This window comes from Hemiscyllium ocellatum, chromosome 5 (genome assembly GCF_020745735.1).
Source record: "Hemiscyllium ocellatum isolate sHemOce1 chromosome 5, sHemOce1.pat.X.cur, whole genome shotgun sequence".
Taxonomy (NCBI): Eukaryota; Metazoa; Chordata; class Chondrichthyes; order Orectolobiformes; family Hemiscylliidae; genus Hemiscyllium; species Hemiscyllium ocellatum.
This window is the reverse complement of record NC_083405.1, coordinates 64,860,419-64,884,417: the sequence shown is the minus strand read 5'-3', so window position 1 is coordinate 64,884,417 and position 23,999 is coordinate 64,860,419. Positions and strand designations below refer to the sequence as shown.

Sequence of the window (23,999 nt, the reverse complement as noted above, 5' to 3'; positions counted from 1 at the left end):
ACTGCCTACTGAGAAACTCAACACATCACTTTTATGAGTCATTAAATATGTGAAATGCACCTGACATCATGACAGGCATCATTGGACTTCTCATGTGATTCTGCTACAATCTCACCTTAGCCCATGTTATTTAGACTTTTATAAGATTCCACCCATTAAGTCATATGATCAGAATCTTGGTTAAAAGGTAGAAGAATCTTAATAGAGGAAAACAAGATGAGAGGTGTACGGAGAGCATTCCAAAGCATGGAGCACAGTCACAAAGTGTACAGCCATCACTGGTGGAGAAGTTATGATTGGAAATGTACAAGAGACCAAAATTAGAAAGTGCAGATGTCTCGTGGTTTGTGTTGAAAGTTACAGAGTTCAGTGGGACAAAACCACGGAAAGTTTTGAAATGAAGAATGAAAATATTAAAATCAAGACTCTGCTTGAGCTGGAGACAGTGTAGGTTAGAAAACATACAGGTAAATAAATGGGGCTTGAAGCTTGTTTGGACACAGACACAGGTGCAGCAGAATTTGCCTGACCACAAGCCTACAAAGTATGGCATGTGTATGAGCAGTGCTGGAATTGTCAAGTCTAGAGGTGACAAAAGTATGGATGAGAGCTTCAACAGCAGATAAACTGAGCCAGATTTGAAATCAAATTATATTATAAAGGTGAAAAGAGACAGTCTTGGAGTTAATATAAAGCCAAGATCAGAAGCTCATCTCAGGATCAAATGTAACACTGAAGTTGTGAGTAGATTTACTTAACCTCACACTACTACCAGGAAGTGGGATTCAGCTGGTACTAAGTAATAGAATTTGAATCATAGCCCAAAATCGATGGCTTCGGTCTTACCAATACTTAATTGGAAGACATTTCTGCTTTTCCACAACTGGATTTAGACAGGCATTTGTAATTTAGCAAAACTAGAGGAATTGAGAGAAGTGGCAATGGCATATAGCAGGACATGGCAATATACATCAGGCAGCATGTAGATCAGCAATAAGAGATGGCCAATAATGGTGATTTACAATTACATAGATAAGAATAAAACACCAGATTATAGTCCAACAGGTTTAATTGGAAGCACACTAGCTTTCGGAGCGACGCTCCTTCATCAGCGTCGCTCCGAAAGCTAGTGCTTCCAATTAAACCTGTTGGACTATAACCTGGTGTTGTGTGATTTTTAACTTTGTACACCCCAGTCCAACACCGGCATCTCCAAATCATAGATAAGAATGGAATTTTATGAAAATAGTCTCACTCAATGATAAGGTGGCACACACGCTCACCTTAGTTGGTGAATCCATCTTCAAATAAATAGGTGTGTGAAGTTTGACAAAATCATTGGTTACAGTTTTAACTCTGACAGGCTGGAGTAGGCCAAAAGAGAATCAGGATGTGAAAGTCCCTGAAAGATAAAATCTTACTTTCTCTTGTGACTGGAGAAGTAGAAGTGGCCTATAAGCCCTGCCCTACATCTCCTGTGATAGCCTTAGAAACTGCTCCTCTCCAAGCATGTAACTGCATGTCACAGTCAGTCCTGGCTGACCAGTTTCTGCAGGCTGGTGGCCACTCACAGCCCATTTTTAGTTGGTTTCTGGCAAGCTGATAATGAGACAGGGTTATTACAATTATAGTAACTTCATGCTCCAAGTGAGAAAAATTAATTAATCACTTTGGTTTATAATTAGAAATATACCTGGAAATAAATTCTCTCCATTAGTTTGTGATGAAAGATTTGAACTTTAAGTAACATAATCTGAAGATGTTCATAAAGTAAAATGAATTAGGCAGGACATCCCTTCAAAGGATTCTAATGATATTTGGAAAAAAGCCATACTGAACTGAAAGAGTTAGCCATTTCTTGTCTCTACAGGTGCTGCTAGACCTGCTGAGTTTCTCCAGCATTTTCTGTTTTATTTCAGATTTCCAGCATCCAGTATTTTACATTTGTTTTGCTGAAATTATATTTCTTGTATGATCTCTCTAAAGTTATTCTCCATCAGTAGTGGTTCTTACAATTAAATATCAGCCTGCTTGGCTTAGTGGCACATAAGTAGTAGCACTTATCTCTGCATTGTTAAGAATCTGCTGTAGCATTGTTACTTTACCAAATATTTTTAATTTTTATATTATCCTTTATGGTAAATTTATAGGAAAAAGGTTATTTAAACCTGGGTATAAAAGAATGATTACATTTTCCTAATCATGCTGAAGAACATTAATGTTGGGAAATGGATGTCAAAATGCAATCAAATTAGTAATTAGTAGAAAGTAAGGTTAGATGGTTAGTAAAGGATGGTCATTCTTTTTTCCCCAGTAACATACACCAGAAATGGATTTCTGTCAATGTCAGAACTTTTTTCATTGTCTTTTACAATTTAGGGTTCCGATCCCCCTGCTGAATTAGTTTAAACCTGCCCAATGAGCATTAGCAAATTCAACCCCCCCCCCCGCCAAGGATTTTGGTTCCCCTCTAGTTCAGGTGAAGACCATCCTGTTTGCAGGGGCTCTACCTACGCCAGAAAGAGCCCCAATTATCCAGGAATCCAAGATCCTCTCTCCTGCACCATCTCTGTAGCCACGTGTTCAACTCCTGTCTCTCCCTATTCCTCATCTAACAAGCCAGATGAGATCTCCTTCCAAATTTGTTTCTTAATTTCCCTCTGACTATTAGGAGGGTTTATAATGCAATCCCAAAAAGGTGATCATCCCTTTCTTATTTCTCAGTTACACCCAAATTACTTCCCTGGATGTATTTCCAGGAATATCCTCCCTCAGCACAGCTGAAATGCTATCCCTTATCAAAAATGCCACTCCCCCTCCTCCCATGCCTCCCTTTCTGTCCTGCCTGTAGCATTGCTATCCTGGAACATTAAGCTGCTAGTCCTGTCCATCCCTGAGCCATGTTTCTGTAATTGCTATGATATTCCAGTCCCATGTTCCTAACCATGCCCTGAGTTCATCTGCCTTCACGGTTAGGCCCCTTGCATTGAAATAAATGCAGTTTAATTTATCAGTCCTACCTTGTTCTCTGCTTTGTCCCTGCTACCCTGACTGTTTGGCTCGCTTCTTTTCTCAACTGTACCAGAGTCAGATTGATCTCTTTCCTCAGTATCTCCCTGGTCACAGACACAACACCACCCCCCCCCCCCACACCTTATTCTGAATGAAAATTCTCCAAAAAAGGAACCAAGAAGCCTCAAAGCAGGTAGGTGGGTGGGACTGAAAACTGGGACTGGAAATGGTCAGAGCAGGGTTGCTAGAAATGTTTTTGTGTTGATGGTAAATTTTAATCCTGTGCTGTATATTTCAATAAGCATGAAACATCTTATGACATTTGAAGACCAAATGTCGTGTTCTTTCAGTATCCTTCCCCCAGTCAAAGCTATCAAAAGTTAATTAGCTGACAATTCATTTCATTCCTCATTAGTAATTTATTAGTTATAGGTTAGGTTTTCTTATTCTTTACGAACAGCAATTTTTGTTTCAAATACTATTTTAGTATTGTTGAAAAAATGGGAATGCTCCTACACTATCTCACTTCTTCTTGATTTATCTGTTCAAAGCTAGGTCCAGCATCCCAGTGCTGTGACCTCCATACAAGTAAGTAAGGAGACAAGACTCAGGGGAATAGTGATCATAGGTACACTGTTGGCATCAATCTGATCCATACTGCTGTTCAGCCAACTGAGACGGCCTGTCTTCCAGTGAAGCTGAGTTGCTGTGACAATGTACACTGTTATATGCGTGTTTTAGCTGGGAGTTATGAAAAGTGATGGTAAAGACTCCACTTTCTTTGCAATACATTGCTGACAAGGAATTTCTGTCACCTTTACTGCCTTCCATTAGTCTATGTTGGGAAGACTGAGAAGTTGATACACTACATATTGGAAATGTCTTGAATGCATTTTTCTGATCCTGATTCTCGTTAATGCCCTGACCAATCAGAGTCAGTCTGCTTGGTTTAAAAATTAAACAGAACCTGTCTGAACCAGAGTGCAGTTGCCAACCAATCACTCTCTCTTCATGCAATAAAAATATTTGTTTCCCCTTGAATTTGTATTCTTGTGAAATGTCCTAATGAGCGCAACATGAAAAGTTTTGACAAAATGTCTTTTTCAGCAGTACTCAAGTTTAATATTTTCAAATCTGAAACATAATATATAATTACTTTGTCCTAACATTAAATTGCAGAGATTAAACATTGCCCAGAGTGTCTTCCTTATGTGCAATCATGATGTCTTTAAATTTTCAGTTCAAGACCAAGCTTTGAATGAATCACCGTGCCTTTCATTAGTGAATGAAGCTCAATATCTTCTCATAAACATGGCAAGCATTCGACACATCAAAGAACAATTATTACGTCGGTAAGATCTATCCAGAAAGGACACTTTCCTCATTGGTAATAAAGAAAAAATTGCAGAATGATTCCAAACATACAGTAATCAAAAGCTATTAAGGTGTTTGGAAGACTTTCAGTTTAGTTCTTTTAGTGAGAAAGAAAATGAATTGTGACAGTAGCATTTTTCACCATATGACATTAAAAAGTAGATGAGTACACTAAATAGTGAATGTTGTGGCTCCTGAGAACATCCCAGTTGCATTGTACAAGACTGATACACTACAGCCAGCTAGCCGTCAGCCAAACTATTCCAATACAGTATGCCATTGACATTCACCAATGCAGAAAACTGATCGATCCACAATACAATAGCAAGTCCAGCCCAACTAATTGACACCCTATCCACCTCTCCCAGTCAACTTAAAATGATGGGCAAAGTATAACAAGTACCCACCTATTCACTGACGCTACGCTTGAGATTTTGCACTCAAATCCAGAGCTCATCACAACCTTGATTCAAATGAATTGAATGTCAAAGGAGAGGTGACAGAATTAAGTCCTGGAGTGAAGGGAGGTTTGACCCACAATTAACAACACGTATCATCAAGAAACCAAGCAAAACTGAAATCAATACAAATTCTCATGTTTGCAGTCACACATGACACAAAAGGAAGTAGAATGATGCAGTATGGAAACAAGCCATTTAGTCCACCATGTCTGTGCTGACCAACAAATGCCAAAGTACACTAATCCCATTCACCTGCACTTGTTCCATAACCTACTACTCCTCAGCATTTTAAGTCCTCATCCAGATGCTTCCTAAATGTTGCGAGAGTACCTGCGTCCAATCTCCCTCTCAGGTAGCATGTTCTATATGTGTACCAGACACTGGGTGAAAATTTTTTTCTCAGATTTCCTCTAAACCACTTGCTCCTCACCTTAAACATATGTCTTCTGGTCTTAGACTTGTCAGCAATGGGGAAGAGATAGTTTGTCTGTGCCTCATAATTTTGTATGTTTCAATCAGATTCCCCTTCAGCCTCCTCTGCTCAAAGGAACTCAAACCCAGCCTATCCAGCCTCTTCTTATAACTGAGACTTTTCATCCCAGGCAACATCTTGGTGGACCTTCCCTGCACTCTCTCCAGTGCAATCACATACTTACGATAGTGTGGCAACCATTACTGTGCATTCATCAATGGCCGAACCAATGTTTTATAAAATTGTAACAAAATGTCCTTGCTCTATATTCTACACCCTGACTAATGAATGCAAGCATCCCCATGCCTTGTTCAGCACCCTATCTCCCAGTGCTGACATATTCAGGGATCTGTGGACTTGTATACCAAGATTCCTTTATTCCTCATACTTCCTAGGGACCTACCATTCATTATGTATATCTTTCCCTTATTCGACCCTCCAAAATGCATCACCTCACACTTACTAAGATCCATCTGCCATTGCTCTACACATTTACCAGCTGATTAATATCAGACCGTAGCTTGAGACCATTCTCCTCACTATCAAAATAATTCCAATTTTTGTGTTATCTGCAGACTTACCAATTTAACCTTCTATAATTACATACATGTCATCAATGTACATTAAAAACAACAAAAGACCTGAAACCAATGTCTGTGGTAAACTGCTGGGCACAGGCTTCCAGTTACAAAAAGAACACTCCACCATCATCCTTTGCCTCCTATTTGTAAGGCAATTTTGTATCCAGTTAACGAACTTGCCTTGGATCCCATGGGCTCTTACCGTTTGGAGCAGCTATCCATGTCCTTGTCGAAGGTCTGACTGAAGTCAATGTAAACCACATCAACTGTATTTAATATAATTAATTACCTTTTGAAAAACACTCAATTAGTCAGACAGGATCTCTAACAAATCTGTGTTGACTATCCGTGATCCTTCCTGCCTTTCCAAGTATTGATTAATCCTGTCCTTCATAATTTTTTTCCAATACTTTCCTGACCATTGATGTCAGACTAACTGGTCTGAAATTATCTAGCCTATCCCTGCTGCCCTTCAGTCACCTGGCATTTTGCCTGTAGCCAGCGAAATACTAAATATATCCACCAGGGCCCCAGCAATCTCCTCCTTTACCTCCCATAGCAGTTTGGAATACATCTCATCAGGCCCTAGGGGATTTATGTATCTGTATGCCCATTAAAACATCTAATGCTTCCTCCTTATTAATTCTAATGTGTGCTATAGCCTCACCATGCCAACTCATATCTCCGATTACAAGGTCTTCCTCCTCTGTGAAGTACTTACTTAAGACGTCATAGAAACATAGAAGATAGGAGCAGGAGAAGGCCGTTCAGCCCTTCAAGGCTGCTTCACCATTCATCACAATCATGACCAACTCAATAGACCAATTCTACTTTCTTCCCCTAACCTTTGATCTATTTGCTCCAAGTGCTATATCTAGCTGCCTCTTGAATACGTTCAAAGTTTTGGCATCAACTACTTCCTGTGGTAATGATTTCCATAGGCTCACACTCCTTGGGTGAAGAATCGTCTCTCCTGATCTCCATCTTAAATAGTCCACCCCAAATCCTCAGACTGTGACTCCTGGTTCTGGACACACACACCATTGGGAACACCCTCTCTGCGTTGACCTTGTCTAGTCCTGTTAGAATGTTATGAGTCTCCATGAGATTCCCCCTTCACTCATCTGAACTCCAGCAAAAACAGTCCTAACCCAATCAATCTGTCCTCATACATCAGTCCTTCCATCCCTCGAATCAGCCTGGTAAACCTTCACTGTACTCCCTTGAGAATAAGATCATCCTTCCTCACAATATTCTAGGTGTGGCCTCACCAAGCCTTGTACAACCACAACACATTCCTGCTCCTGCACTCGAAGCCACTTGCAATGAAAGCCAACGTACCAACTGCCTTCTTTACCACCTGTTGCACCTGCATGCTTACCTTCAGCAACTGGCGCACAAGGACAGTCAGATACCACTGCAAACTCCCCTCTCCCAATTTATAGCCATTCAGGTAGTAATCCGCTGCCTTGTTTTTGCTTCCAAATTGAATAAACTCGCATTTATCCAAATGATACTGTATCTGCTATCGATTTGCCCATGCACCCAACCTGTCCAGATCATGCTGAAGGATCTCTGGATCCTTGTCACAGTTCACCCTCCCACCCAACTTGGTATCATCTACAAACGTTGAGATGTTACATTTTGTTCCCTCATCCAAAAAGTTTAATATATATGTACTGCCCATGCACATGCCCACTGGCCCCATGCACAGGTTGCCCCTTTGGTCTGTAATCGGTCCCACTTTTTTGCTGGTAATCTTTTTACTCTTAATATATTTATAAAATGCTTTGAGGTTTCCCCTGATCCCATCTTCAAAGATATGAGGTTTTCCCTGATCCCATCTTCAAAGATATTTCATGAGGCTCCTTTGCCCTCCTAACTTCCTTTTTAAGCAACTTCCTCCAATATACTTTTGAAGGGCCTCCTTTATTTTTTTAATGTGCTGTACGTGACATAAGCTTTTCTTTTTCTTTTCAAATTCTCAATAATCCTTGACATCCAGATTTTCCTGGACTTGCTGCCCTAAACCCCTCACCCTTAGAGGAACATGCCAGCCTTGAATTCTCATTATACTTTTGAAAGACTCCAACTTTCCAAATATTGACTTACCTGCATGTAGCTGTTCCCAGTCTATATTTGCTGTATCCTGTCCAATGATATCGAAATCAGCTTTCCCCAGTTTGGACACCTAACTTCTGCACTTTTTTTATCCATTTGCATAATGACTTTGAAACTTAGAGTTATGGTCACTATCCCTAAAATGCTTGCCCACTGAAACTTCAAACATTTGTTTGGTTTCATTCTCTAGGATTAGGTTGTGTTTTGCTCCATGTCTAGTAGGACTGTCGGGGTGTGTACTGGCACAAAAACCTGACTGTACATTAAAAATTCCACCCTTCTAATTCTTTTACACAAAGATTATCCCAGTTAATGTTAGCAAAATTGAAGTCTTTACAACTGTAATACTGTTTCTCTCACACCTTTTTTATGATATGTCTGCATATCTGCTCCTTTACTCTTCTCTGAATGTTGGGAGGCCTGTAGTACACTCAGTATAAATAGTTGTGGTCTTAGCTAACTCTGTTCTCACAGAATCACAGTTCCCTACAGTGGGGAAGCAAGCCATTTGACCCATTGAGTGTACACCAACCATCCAAAGAACATCCCATCCAGACCCAACTCCTACTCTATCCCTGTAACCCTGCATTCCCCATGGCTAACCCACCCAGTCTGAACAAACCCTGCCACTATGAGCGAATTACCATGGCCAATCACCCACCTAACTTCCACATCTTTGTACTGTGGGAGGAAACCAGAGCACCAGGAATTTGCACACAAACATGGGGAGAACATGCAATCTCCACACAGACAGTTGCCTGAGGATGGCATCAAACCCGGTCCCTGGTGCTGTGAGGCAGCAATGCTAACCACTGAGCCAACGTGCCACATGAATTTTAAATGTTTTTTGTAGTATTTGATTATCACTGTGCAGATCAATATCTGCTGTTCATGAGTTGAGTGTCTTTCCAGGCTTTTGCAGGTGGCAGTGAAGAGTCAATCACTGTGCTGGGATTTGAAGTCATACCTTTGCCAGTTTGGACAAGGATTGCTGATTTCCAGTCTCAATGTACTGAAGCTAGCTTTAGACTCCATCAGCTGTAGTTAGATTTAAACCCATGTTCCTGATTACTGGGCCTCATTGTTACGAATCCAGTAACATTGCCACTACAACATGCTTCCCCACGGTATATTTCAGCTACTTTATATTTAGCTATGACACCTTAAATCATAAAATCAAGAGTTAGACTTCTTGCTAGTATATGCGACATAACTCATCCATTATAAAGCAGTCCATGCTTGTCCAGAGTAGGACCTAAGGAAGATCCAAGCTTGGGTAGACACGTAACAGGTAACATTTACATTGTCAGCTAATGATCACCTTTAAAAAGCAACAGTCAAATAATCTTTCTCTGACATTAACATCACCATTTTCACGAAGTTCTCAACCAACAACCTGAAGAAATGCTGGAATCTCAGATATAGAATAGTTGTGACATTGATAAGTTGTTTTTTCTTATTTAGTAAAGAAAGGTGTTTTTCAACTTTCTAATAACATGTCTCATTTGGCGAAATTGTTTTTCAGTGGCTTCTAAAGCTGTTTCAATTAGGACCTACTGAATTTACTATCCTAATAATAATACATTTTGCACAATGTTAGGAAACACTTCAACAGATTCATTGTGTCCTGTTTATGATACATGAGGACTACCTTTACAGTTTTCCCTTACTGTATGATGAAGTTAATAGAAATAAATCTGAAAAGTGCTTTGTCGGATGCAGCATGAACCCTTTTGTATTGCTATACACTGTGAATTTGATTCAACTATAGATGTCTTCATATCAGTTGCTCTTTGTTGTGCTGAACTTTGGGATAGTATTAGAAAACATTTTAACAAATTCATTGTGGCCAATTTATTAAAAGTTCTGGATGCACGTCAATCATTCTTTTTTCAGTATTTATGGCTTTAGAAACGTATTATCTGAGGTATTTTTAAATGATTATGTTATTACAGTTCCAAATGATTATTGAATGTGATTGTCTTTCTGTGCTAGAGATGGAACAAGTGTTTCTAATTACCCTGAAGTATTAACAACTGAAGAGCTAATCCATCGTTTCCGTGCCAACCTTGTGATAAGTGCATTGAGGCCATATGAAGAAGATGACTGGGCTGAAATAAGTATAGATGGTGTATCTTTCCAGGTAAAAACTTAACGGTTTTAAATATACTTGTATAAAAGTTTGAATATGACTGTCACAATGCGGATACTTCATTCCAAAGTATATAAAATAACAAAAATCTTCTTTCTGGCTTGGAGCTGGGGTTTACAAACATTGAAGAATCAGTGTTCTGATGAAGAGTCACTAAATTTGAATCATTAACTTTGCTTTCTCCCATAGATGCTGCCAGACCTGCTGAGTTTCTTCAACAGTAGCTATTTTGCTCCAGATCTCCAGCATGTGGAGTTCTTTGGTTTTTTTTCCCCACTCCATGATTTATTTAGTCTTTGGACACAATTAATAATGGCAGAGAAGCCTTTAAAAGGATTGACCATGTTAGCAATTAAGTATCCCGTTTATTCTACATGCATCAGATTATCTGTCACAGCATAAGGTAGCAAATAGCAAAACTGAGACATTTACACATTTCTTCTGAAGTCTGGAACAGTTTGCTTACAGTACTTAGAGATACCTAATAATTAATAAATAGTGTTGCTTTTCTATTCAAACGAAGTCTATTTAGTGTTGCTCTGTTCAGATTTTTTATGTTCCTTATAACTGTCCACAGAGTTGCTACCACTCCACTATCATAACAGGGCTTCTTTCCCAGTAAAGTTATGCAATCAAAGCAGAAGTAGATGAAATTATGTTTGTTTACAGAAAAGCATTTACAGAAGGTTCATTGGATCATTGTATCATCATTTAAGTTTACTGTCACCAGAAACCTTCCATATCCTGCATATGCTATGAACGGGCAGTGGTTAACCATACATTGCCATCACCTAAGTTTCTGCACACATTTCTCAGAGTCCAGAACTCTTAACAATAGGAGTAATATAATGTTTTGTACTATTTCTAGTATATGGTAGTTAGGCTTTCTCATGTATCAGAATTAAAAGCCATATTCAGTGATATAACCATCTCTGTTTTGGCTATATCATTCAACATCTTGTTGGGATTTGTTAACTATTACTCTGAATAGACTGGATGTATTGAGTGTTGAATATACTGGAACACCTAAGTTTCACTGAGATTCATACTTAGCCATTTCACATCACACATCGATGCAGCACACCTATCACTTTTCCTTCCTGTGTGCAGTATTTCAACGTGTTGCTTTAGATTAGATTACTTATAGTGTGGAAACAGGCCCTTCGGCCCAACAAGTCCACACCAACCGGCCAAAGCGCAACCCACTCAGACCCATTCCCCTATATTTACCCCTTCACCTAACACTACGGGCAATTTAGATTAGATTACTTACAGTGTGGAAACAGGCCCTTCGGCCCAGCAAGACCACACCGACCCGCCAAAGCACAACCCACCCATACCCCTACCTTTACCCTTTCAATTCACCTAACCTGCACATTTTTGGACTGCGGGAGGAAACCGGAGCACCTGGAGGAAACCCACTCAGACACGGGGAGAATGTGCAAACTCTACACAGTCAGTCGCCTAAGGCAGGAATTGAACCCAGGTCTCTGGCCCTGAGAGGCAACAATGCTAACCACTGTGCCACCATGCCACCCATCGCCTGCAATTGTTCTGCTCATTTAGTAACCTTGTCCCGCTCATTTTGTAACTTCTAAGCATCTTCTTCCAATTCCAATACCCTTTCCTTTTTGCAAATTTGATGACTTCACCTTTTTGAACCTTATTAAACTTTTAAGTACATGTAAGTTAGAAGCAGTCGTAATCACATTACTGAATAAAAATCCGAAAGAACTGTGGATGCTGGAAATCTGAAACAAAAACAGAGATTGCTGGAAAATCTCAGCAGGTCTGGTAACATCGGTGCTGATTAATGCTGCTCATTAAGTGTTTCATTTTAGTATTAATCAAGGGATATGAGAATTATTGGCACAACCAACATCCCTATTAAACCTTGAGAAGGTGTTGATGAGCCTTTTTCTTAAACCGCTGAAACATATGTGACAAATCATCTTAATTAGAACACAGCGCTTTTAGGGAGGGAGTTCTAGCATTTTTTCCCAGATAGTGAAGACATACCATTGAAGTTCCAAGTCAAAATGAACAGAAAATCCTAAGTCAATGCCTAATAATTAATTCCACTAATTTGCTTGGAGTGGAAGCAGCAGTAATCAGTCTGTATCTGCACATGTTAGATTTGTCAGTCTGTTTGAATATGTGCACTTTGTTAGTCTGTCTCCAGTTGTCTGGTAACACTCCATTAATATTTATAATTACCAGTTCCTCAAAGATCTCTCTAGTTGTGAAATATTATTACTCTTTAATTGCCCCACATTATACCAGAATTCAAGGGACTTCATATTGTTGCTTAGTCCTAAAGGAGAAAAATGGAAGAAAATGACTTTGTAATGTGTATGGTAAAAATGTAGTGTTTTAAAATACAACAGGACTGTTCAAGAACAGTTGCTAAATATGTGCTGCAGGTGTTACTTGTCACTTGTCCACCCAAACTGGAATGTTCAAGTCTTGATACATGCTGACACAGACTGCCCCAGTGTCTGAAGAGTCACAATCTGTACTGAACACTGTGTAATCATCAGCAAACATCACATTTATCAGCTTATGTTGGAAAGGAGGCCGTTGACAGGATCAGCAACAGCTTTACCTAAAAGCAGGATGCCAACCTGTTGTCGCTACAGCTTATTACTACTTGCACATTAAACAACAGAAACCGTGTGCTCTAGATCTAAGCAATACCACAATCAATATATCAGATATAAGATTTGCTATTCTGCTAGTAGTGAGCAGTAATGATCAATTAAGTAAATGTTAAGAGGAGCAGATTCCAAAATCAGGCCCATCCTCACTGATGCATGACAGTGCAAAAGACAAACTGAATCATTTGGCAGCCTGATACTACTGAACTACTCTTGATCATGGACTTTGAAATGTCATTCTGTGTTTTTGCTACCCTCAGTATATTGTGTAAGTGGTGTTCAACATGGAGAGGCTCAGATTCATCATCTGAGAGTGGGTAATAAGTGGTAATCAGCAGGAGTGCTGATGTCTTTAGGCTTTTCAGGATCACTCCTGTATTCTGTATTCCACTGTGCCACTATCTCTGGTAAGAGTGCCCTACATTGAACGGGATATATCCAGGGATGGTGATGGAGAGTTTAGGATATTGCACGTAAGGTATTACTCAGTGAGTATGCAGTTAGTTGACCAGTAGGTGGGACAGCTGATCCATCTTTAGCAGAAGTTCCCAGCTGTTAGTGATGACAACTTTACAGGAGCAACTGTGTACAGTCTCTGTCATTTCCTCTCTAGGTTAATGTTAGGTGGTCTGTCTGGATTTGCTAGGCCATTTCAGAGTACAGTAAAGAGTCAACCATAATTGGAATAATATGTAAGCCAGGTCAGGTAAGATTGGCAGATTTCTTCCTCTTAAGAGCATTAGTGAACCAGATACTTTTTACAATAATCTGGTAGTTTCATTATCATTAATACTGTGACTAGTAATTTTTGTTGCAAATATATTAATAAATTGAATCTAAATTTGCCCATATGCTGGTGTGAGAATTGAAATCAAGGTTGGAATTTTATGAAGGCAACAGGTCTCAACAGAACAACTAGCAATAGGTATCTGCTGCCTCCTTTGGTATCCCCTGCCACTTTCACATGCCAACCAAACAGTTCAGTGGTGATCAGTAGGGCGTTCTTGGGTCTAATAATCCAGGAGTGGCAAGTGCCCCCTTTGAGAGTTGCTGGCAAATTAGAGGTTGGGAAGCTCTTTTCTTCAACAGAAATAATGAGAGATCAGGGATTGAGATGAGTGATGGTTGCAATATGGAGGACACAAGCTATGGCATGTCGAGACATCAACTGCAAGAGGATGGGCATGGTTCCCATGATTCAGAGCGCCCTTCCCATGGCCAGATGTCTGTATCAATCAGTAAAAATGTTTTGAACAAGGTACCTATCTGGGAGACCACAAGCAACTTGTACAGCTTTGCATATAAGGCTCCCTGGGTAGCGACAACTCACCCACCACTGGATTAGCACCATCGGTGGTGAGAGGCAATTGATTCAGCATTAATTGGTTACATAATGGCCTCATTTGGTGACAAGTCAGGAAGACCATCCATGCCAACTATGGACAAGCAGATTGAAGATGGTTGGTGGCAGAATCCACATGTGCCGTGATCCACCACGATTAAATGCCCCATTTGCCTCCTCCAACCTCAATAAAACTAGGGTTTGAAACACTGTTCCATTTGTCTAAAGCATTTTTCTGCCTCACTGAGAGATTAGTCCAGTAACCACTGTGTGATCATCATCCATATACTTCTGTCAACTTATGGGATCACTTGGTAGGATGTTCACAAAAATGACTGGCAACTAAGCGAGGCAATGGGATTCATATTCAAAACCCATTTCATTTGAAAAAGGATGAAAGTCCAAAAATTGGGAAATTATTTCAAGCATGTTAAATTGAGAATTATGAACAAAAGTATAAGAATACAAATAGAATAATTGATTTCTAATATGAGAATGCAGCAAGAAAAACTGTGAAAAATGGTGGAAATCCTTTGTATGTCATATTTGGGGATGATGAAAAATTATATGATTGAACTATGTAAGAATTCTTCGATTTCTTTGGACCTGGTGACTGCAAAATTCATAACTGCAAATTGATTACTTTTTTTAATCTAATACTCTGTTTTCTAATACTGGTATACACTTTATTTTGAATTCTTGTTCCCAGCTGAAAGCTAATTATAAAATGACACAAGATCCTTATGTACTTGTCCTTATAGTTCAAAATATGCACAGTGATGATGTATATAAAATTTTGCAGATTGTAGGACTGTGCAACAGATGCCAAATGATTTGCATTAATCAAATGAATGGAAAAAGAAGCACTGAACCCCTGCAGATTCTATATTCATCCAGGAACAGAAAGGTAATTGCTGTCTCCTCTATTTACTTCAGAAGTGGAACTGACAATTGTGTTGTGCTTTGTTGTATGAAAGAGTGCAAAATGTACTTTGGGTGGAGGATTTCAATGTCCACCATCAAGAGTGACTCGACAGTAGCACTACTGATCCTAAAGGACTTAATTGCTAGACTAGGTATGTGGCAGGTAAGGGAACCTACAAGAGGGAAAAATATATTTAACCTCATCCTCATCAATCTGCCGGTTACAGATGCATGACAGAATCAAGAAGAGTTGAAAATGTGTTGCTGGAAAAGCGCAGCAGGTCAGGCAGCATCCAAGGAGCAGGAGAATCGACGTTTCGGGCATGAGCCCTTCTTCAGGGCTTTTCCAGCAACACATTTTCAGCTCTGATCTCCAGCATCTGCAGTCCTCACTTTCTCCTTGAAGAATCAAGAAGAGTGACCACCACACAGTACTGATGGAATCAAGGTCCCACCTTCACATTGAGAAGACCATCTGTCATGTTGTGTGAAATTGTTGCCATGCTAAATGAGACAGACTTTGAACAGATGCAGCAAATCACAGCTGGGCATCCAGGAGGCATTATGGGCCATCAACAACAAAATTGTACTCCAGCACAATCTGCTACCTCTTAGCCTAGCATAGTCCCCACTCTACTATTACCACACTGCCAGGGGTCAACCCTGGTTCAATGGAGAGTCCAGGAGGGCAAGCCAGGAGCAGCACCAGGTATACCTAAAATGAGGTGTCAACCTGATGAAGTTACCAACAAGACTACTTGCATGCCAAACAGCATAAGCAGCAAGTAATGGTCAGATCTAAGTGATCCCACAACCAACAGATCAGATCTAAGCTCTGCAGTCCTTCCATATCCGGACATGAATGATTGTAGAAAACTAAATAACATAGTGGAAGAGGACACTCCATAAATTTCTCATCTTCAGCGATGCAAGTATCCCCACCCTCAGTGACAGAAGAGACAACACATCAGTGCAAAAGATAAGGCTGAAGCATTGATCACAATCTTCAGCCTGAAATGCCAAGTGGATGATCCATCTCAGTCTCCAGCCAATTCGATTCATTCCATGTGATATCAAGAAACAATTGGAAGCACTGATATTGCAAAGGCTATGGGCCTTGATAATATTCCGGCATTAGTACTGAAGATTTCTGATCCAGCATTGATACCCCCCCCCCCAGCCAAGCTGTTCCAGCACAATTACAACAGTGTGGAAAATTGTCCAGGGATGTCCTAGACACAAAAAGCAGGACAAATCCAGTCTCCTCATCAATCTACCTTCGGTCATTAGTAAAGTGATGGAGGATGTCATCAAAAGTGTTCAGCAAAAGCTGCACCCAGTTTGGCTTCTGCCAGGGCCACTCAGCTTCTGACATCATTACAGTCTTGGTTCAAGCATGGACAAAATCACTGAATTCCAGAGGTGAGGTGAGAGTGACAACCCTTGTCATCAAGGCTGCGTTCAACCATGTATGCATTAAGGAGCCTGGCAAAACTGGAATCAATGGGAATTGCAGGGAAACTTTCCACTGGTTGGAATTATATCTGGCACATAAAAAGATGGTTCTTGGAGGTTAATCATCTCAACTCCAGGACATATCTACAGGGGTTCCTCAGGGTAGTTTCCTAGACCCAACCATCATAACTGCTTCATCAAAGACCTTCCCTCCATCTTAAGGTCAGATTTAGGGATATTCTCTGGTGATTGCACTATGTTCAGCACCATTCTCAACTCCTCACATACTGAAGTAGACCACGTTCAAATGCAACAAGATCTGGATAATATTCAGGCTTGCCTGACAAGTGGCAAATAACATTCACACCACGCAAATGCCAAATAAAGGCCAACTCTAAAAGGAGACAATCTAACCACTGCCCCTTGACCTTCAATGGTCTTACTCCATCACTATCAATATCCTGGGGCTTACCATTGATCATAAGCTCAACCAGACTCATTATACAAACATAGTAGCTACAAGAACAGGTCAGAATTTAGAAATACTGTGGCAAGCAAGTCACCTCCTGGCTCCCAAAAACCTGTCCACCATCAATGACACACAAGTCAGGAGTGAGATGGAATATTTCCTACTTGCCAAATGGGTGCAGTTCCAACAACACTCACGAAGCTTGACACTACCTCAGACAAAGCAGCCCACTTGACTGGCAGCACATTCATAAGCATCCATTCCTTCCACCACTGACGCTCAGTAGCAGCAGCATGTACAATCTACAAGATTTGCTGCAGAAATTGACCTAAGATCCTTAGGCTGCACCTTCCAAACACATGACTACTTCCATTTAAAAGGACATGAGCAGAAGACACATCAGAACATCACCATCTGCATGCTATCCTCCAAGCCACTTGGAAATAACTCACCATTCCTTCAATGTTGCTGGGTCAAAATCCTGGAATTCCTTCCCTTAGGAGGAAACCCACTCAGACACGGGGAGAATGTGCAAACTCCACACAAACAGTCATCCAAGGCTGGAATCGAACCTGGGACCCTGGTGCTGTGACGCAGCAGTGCTAACCACGCAGCCACCGTGCCACCCTGAGAAAAGTTTCAGAGGGGGAGTGTTTCAGGAATAGAAAGATTTAAATTACTTATGGATAAGAATAAGAGTAATCCTAGGGTGAAAGTACTAAATTGAGGTTAGGCTAACTACCACAATATTAGTCAGGAAATGGGGAATGTAGATTATGGGCTAAATTGAGGCTAAATCCACTTCAGCCATGTGAGAATCTTAAAAGCTCTTTGCAGCAGTGAACGGCGGGAACTGGGCGGAAGTGAAGTCAGAGCGCAAAGCTGGTCGGGACGGTAAGTGATTGTTATTTTAGTGGAGAAGGAACCCGAGACACTACACGTGTAGTGATAGAAGCTACAGGGACATAGCTATTCCAGAGAACAGAGGTAGCTGGGTAACAGTTAGAGGTGGGAAGGGTGGGGAAGCAGGCAGTGCAGGGATCCCCTGTGGTCATTCCCTTCAACAATAAGTATACCGCTTTGGATACTATTGGGGGGGATGGCCTAGCAAGGGTAAGCTGCAGTGACCGGGTCTCTGGCACGAGGTCTGGCTCTGAGGCTCAGAAGGGAAAGGGGGAAAGGAAGAGAGCGCTAGTTATAGGAGACTCTATAGTTAGAGGGACAGACAGGCAGTTCTGTGGACATGGGTGAGACTCTCGATTGGTTTGTTGCCTCCCGGGTGCCAGGGTCCATGACGTGCACATTGGCACCAACGACATAGGTAGGAAGAGGGGTGGGGAGGTCATTCAGGAGCTCAGGGAGTTAGACTGGAAGCTAAAAGCTAGGACGGACAGAGTCTCGTCATCTCTGGGTTGTTGCTGGTGCCACGTGACAGTGAGGCCAAGAATAGAGAAAGAGTGCAGTTGAACACGTGGCTGCAAGGATGATGTAGGAGGGAGGGCTTCAGGTATTTGGACAATTGGACTGCATTCTGGGGAAGGTGGGACCTGTACAAGCAGGATGGGTTGCACCTGAACCAGAAGGGCACCAATATCCTGGGAGGTAGGTTTGTTAGTACTCTTCAGGGATGGGATCCGGACTTGTAGTCTAACAAGTAGGTTAGCTGTTTTTCAGGATGTCCAAGAATTTGGGAGATTGTGGAGAAGGTAGCACTGACAGGGAATACTTGCGGATACAGAGATGGGTTCCAAATGTGTATACTTCAACGCAAGGAGTATCAGAAATAAGGTGGGTGAACTTAAGGTGTGGATTGGTACTAGGGACTATGATGTTGTGGCCATCACGGAAACGTGGATAGAAGAGGGACAGGAATGGTTGATGGAGGTTACAGATGTTTGAGTAAGATTAGGGAGGGTGGTAAAAAAGGAGGGGGTGTGGCGTTGCTAATTAGAAATGGTATAATGGCTGAAGAAAGGCAGTTCAAGGGGGATCTGCCTTTGGAGGTAGTATGGGCTGAAGTCAGAAATAGGAAAGGAGCAGTCACCTTGTTGGGTGTTTACTATAGGACCCCCAATAGCAGCAGAGATGTGGAGAAACAGATTGGGAAACAGATTTTGAAAAGGTGCAGAAGCCACAGGGTAATAGTCATGGGATGTCAGTGGTAGGTTCTTTACCCAGAGAGTGGTGGGGGCATGGAATGCGCTGCCTGTGGAAGTGGCAGAGTCAGAATCATTGGTGGCCTTTAAGCGACAATTGGATAGGTACATGGATAGGTGCTTAAGCTAGGACAAATGTTCAGCACAACATCGTGGGCCGAAGGGCCTGTTCTGTGCTGTATTGTTCTATGTTCTATGTTCTAAGTACGTTGGGGGTAAACCTAAAGCATGTGGAAGGCAGTTCAACACCATCTTCTCAAGGACAAGTAGGAGCACGCAATAAATGCTGGCCAGCCAGTGACGTTTTTGCTCCACAAATGAATAAAAAAAATTACAACTGAGCAGGACAGGAACTGATATTCTCATGGGATCATTTCCTCATGAATTGAGGAGGGAGTTATTCATGATTTCCTGGACAATATTTGTCCATCAAGCAAATTACAAAAACGTTATTTACTCATCATTGCTTTATTGTTTGTGGGAGTTTGTTCTTTTGAAATTGGTTCTTGCATTTCCTAAATTACAAGAGTGACTAAACTCAAAAGCATGTAATTGGCTTTAAACACTTTTTAATGTCTGATCACCATGAAAAACCTATTATAACAGGAAGTCTTTTTTATTGTTGGGCTGGGCATTTTCCTTGAGGTCAGTCAGGTATATTGAATATGTTGACAAGTTAGACTAGAACAATGCTTGTTTGTCTTTAAGTACTGAGGAATATTTTCACATCAAACTTCTTTGGCTTACCTAAAAGAGGTTGAAATTAATAGCATTTGTACAGTGGCACATAAAAGTAATTGGCTTCATGGATTGAGAAGGTTTTTTTCTATATATTCTTACCTTCTTAAACAAATATAATATAAAAATATGAGTTTGATAAGTAAAAGAGAAATTAATGCTTTCTTGTATCTGGAGCATTGTTTTTGAAGTCAGTATCATCAGTTTCAAATGTTGTCTTGTTACAAAAATTCCTAAAGCTTTTTATTTCTTGATATAACCCAGGTAGTCTGTCAAATAAATAATCTATGACCTTTTAACCGATTTCATATTTTTCCCAGATGACCTTTGGTGTATACCTGTTTCATCAACTACCAGCAGCAGCAGGGCACTGTGCAACCCTGACTGTAGGATCTCAGGTCTGTGTGAGGAAAGAAAAAAGAACTACTCCTCCTCCTGCTGTCCAGTGACATTCTCTGCAGCTTCCATGGATGAGAATATGAGTGTATTTGGTGTGAATGCTTCAATATAACTTTGTTGATGTTATGAATTAATGTTCTACTCATAGTTCTCCAATGTAAAGCCTATGTTAATTCCAGTTTACTGGACTTTCAAATTAGTATTGCACTATTTCCTGATTTAAAAATGAAAATACAATTGTTTGTAACTGTGAATGAAGTCCTTAAAAATAGGAATTGTCCAAATGAATCCAAATGTTAAGTTATTTCAGTTTTTCTTTGTACTTGATATATTCTACTATATTTTTTATATAGCAAATTATTTTCAAGAATGTATACAGATCAATTAATATCTATTGATTTTTAGAGTATACTATTCATTATTCTCATAAAGATTTCGTTTTAATTCCTGTCCCTCACTGTTAAAATCATTAAATCTTAAAGATATTGGTTAAATGATTCCATGTATGCAACACTCGAGATATTATTGTGATCAGCTGATTCATTGGTATATGCAAACATTATGTCAATCTTCTATAGTTGTTAAACAAGAAATTATGACAATTGCCCAAACCTCACCCACAATGTATGGATGTGCACTGATCTTTGGTGAGTCTCTTTGCTAGCTTTGTATCAAAACCATAAGATATAGAAGCAGAATAAGGCCATTCAACCCATCAGATCTGTTCCACCAGTTGATCATATTTCTCAACCCCATTCCTCTGTCTTTTTCCCGTAATCTTTCGTCCCTTTACTAATTACGAACCTATCTCTGCCTTAAATATACTCAATGACTATTCTCCACAGCCTTCAGTGGCAATGAGCTGCACGGATTCACCACCCTCTGGCTGAAGAAATTCCTCCTCAACTCAGTGCTATAGGATTGTCCCTTCACCCTGAAACTGTGTCCTACATTTAGACCAGTACTTTTTAAATAGCTTGAATTTTGTTGAAACTAATTTCACTTGATTAATCTCCACCTCAGCAACACTGAAGATGCTACAACTGACTTCAGTACTTTTTGTCAAGGTGCAAAATTCAACTCGGGATGTATAATTTTGCATTTAGCCATCTTCCAGCTGAATGGCCTGACACTCACTGTCGAGGTATGGGTTGACAAAGAGTTCAGACAGAGTTTCACCTCAGGGTGGCACGGTGGTTTAGTGGTTAGCATTGCTCCCTCATAGGACCTGGGTTCAGTTCCGACCTTGAATGAGTGTCTGTGTGGAGTTTGCACATTCTCCCTGTGTTTGCGTGGGTTTGCTCCGGTTTCCTCCCACAGTCCAAAGATGTGCAGGTTAGGTGAATTGGCCATGCTAAATTGCCAGTAGTTTCCAGAGATATGTAGGCTAGCTGGATTAGCCATGGGAAATGTGGGGGCTGAGCTGAATGGAAAGCTCATTTTAGGGTTGGTGCAGACTTGATGGGCTGAATGGCCTCTTTCTGCATTATAGGGGATTCTCGATTATCCGAACGTGATGGGCAGGCACTATTTCGTTTGGATAATCGATTATTTGGTTAATCGATTTAATGCCTTTCCTCAGGAGCTTGGAGTTTTTAAAATCTGCTCCTCGTTCAGGAGACTGCATCAGCACACAGTGTGCGAGGCCCCGCCCCCAACACCCTCCCGCCCCCAAACCCATGCAACACCTCCCCCACCCCTAACAAAACCCTGTGCAACACTGCCACCCCCCACTGTGTGCAACACTCCCCCGCCCCAACCCTGTGCAACACCTACCTCCACCACCTAACCTCCCCCCGCCCCTAATACCTCCTCTTGCCCCCATAACCACCACCCCACCTTCAACACCGACCCCCACCCACCCCACCCCCCCCCCAACCTGTCCGCCTCCATCCCCGCCCCATCTCCGGGACAGCTGGACTGGACACCAACAACAAGACTGCTGCAGCTACCTTTGTGGGATAAGCCTCCAAATAGCACTCACACATAACTTTTTAAACAGGTTCCACCTTGCCCTGTATAGGACAATGTTGGAGAGATTATCTGGGGAAGGGAAGTTTAGGGTCACCCCTGTGTAGAACTCCAGGGAAAGTGTGGGGAGAAAGAGAGGGCGGGAGGTCAATCATTTGTAGAAGATGTCTGTTTAATCACTGTCAATAAAAGACACGATCACTGTTGGAAACACGTCTTTGATGTAATGTTTCCATTGGGACCTCGTGATCTCCTTCAGATAATCTGATTTTCGGATAATTGGTATTAGGATAATCGAGATTCTTCTGTATGGAGATTCTATTCTAGGATAGGACCATACGATATATGAGCAGAATTATGCTATTCATCCCAGTAAGTCTGCTCCACCATTCAATCATAGCTGATATGTTTTTCAACTCCATTCTCCTGCCTTCATCCCCTAACCCTTAATCACCTTACCAATGAAGAACCTATCTATTTCTGTCTTAAATGCACTCAGTGACTTGGTGTCCACGTTCCTCTGTGGTAATAAGTTCCACAGATCAACCACCCTGTGGCTAAAGAAATACCTAAGTTCTAAACAGTTGGCCCTTCAGTCTGAAGCTGTGTTCTTGGGTCACAGTCTCTCCTACTAATGGAAACATCTTGTTGAACTCCATGCTATCCAGGCCCCTCAGTATTCTGTACGTTTCAATCAGATCTGCCCTCATCCTTCTAATATTCATTGAATATAGACACAGAGTCCTCAGCCATTCCTCATGACAAATCCTTCATCCCCGAGATTATTCTTGTTAACTTCCTCTCGAACCCCTTCAATGCCAGCACATATTTCCTTAGATACAGGGCTTAGTATTGCAAATTTGGTCTGACCATAGCCTTGTACAGCCTTAGCAACACACCTCTAGTTTTGTATACACACCCTCTTGAAAAAAATGCGAACAATGCCTTTATCTGCATAACTGCCAACTGAACCTGCATGTTAACCTTAAGCGAATCATGAACTCGTACTCACAAGTCCTTCTGTGCTTCAGATTTACAAGCTTTTCCCCATTTAGAAAACAGTCTACACTTCTTCCTATCAAAGCTCATAAAATAAAAACCAAGAGAACTGCGAATGCTGTGAATCAGAAACAAAAACAGAAGTTGCTAGAAAAGCTCAGGTCTGGCAGCATCTGTGAAGAGAAATCAAAGTTAATGTTTCAGGTCCAGTTCTGAGGAAGGTGGCTGGACCTGAAACATTAACTTTGATTTCTCTTCACAGATGCTGCCAGACCTGCTGAGCTTTTCCAGCAACTTCTGTTTTTGCACACTTTTCCACATTGTATTCCATGTGCCATTTCTTTGTTCATTCCCCACAGCATATCCAAGTCCTGCTGTAGCCCTCCAGCTTCCTCAATATTACCTGTACCTCCATCTATTTTTGTGTCATCTGCAAACTTAGCAACAACGCCTTTGGTTTCTTTGTCCAATTCATTAATGATAGCATAAATATTATAATGCACCAATACTGACCTCTGCAGAACTCCATTAGTTGCCAGCTGCCATCCTGAAAATGATTTCTTTATCCCTACTCTCTGCCTTCTGCCAGTCAACCTATCCTCTATCAATGCCAGTACCTTGCCCCTAACATGATGGCCTCACCTTATTTAGCAGCCTCCTATGCAGTACTTTGTCAAAGACCTACTGGAAATCCAAATGGAATATGTCCATTGGCT

The 23,999-nt window shown here is 41.0% G+C and overlaps 1 protein-coding gene across 2 annotated transcripts in view; it reads left to right on the top strand.

The window, feature by feature from the left end:
* The window catches only part of mocos (molybdenum cofactor sulfurase), a 241,952-nt gene extending 221,378 nt beyond the window's left edge, over positions 1-20,574 (top strand). Inside the window, exons 12-15 of one of the 2 annotated variants that reach the window (XM_060824830.1) lie at positions 4,253-4,364; positions 10,017-10,164; positions 14,975-15,079; positions 20,235-20,574. In XM_060824830.1, the coding sequence (XP_060680813.1) occupies positions 4,253-4,364; positions 10,017-10,164; positions 14,975-15,079; positions 20,235-20,363 (494 nt within the window). In that variant the 3' untranslated portion in view covers positions 20,364-20,574. The remainder of the gene's footprint in view (positions 1-4,252; positions 4,365-10,016; positions 10,165-14,974; positions 15,080-20,234) is intronic. The other variant, XM_060824831.1, reaches the window with a different exon arrangement.
* The last annotated feature ends 3,425 nt before the right edge of the window (positions 20,575-23,999 follow it).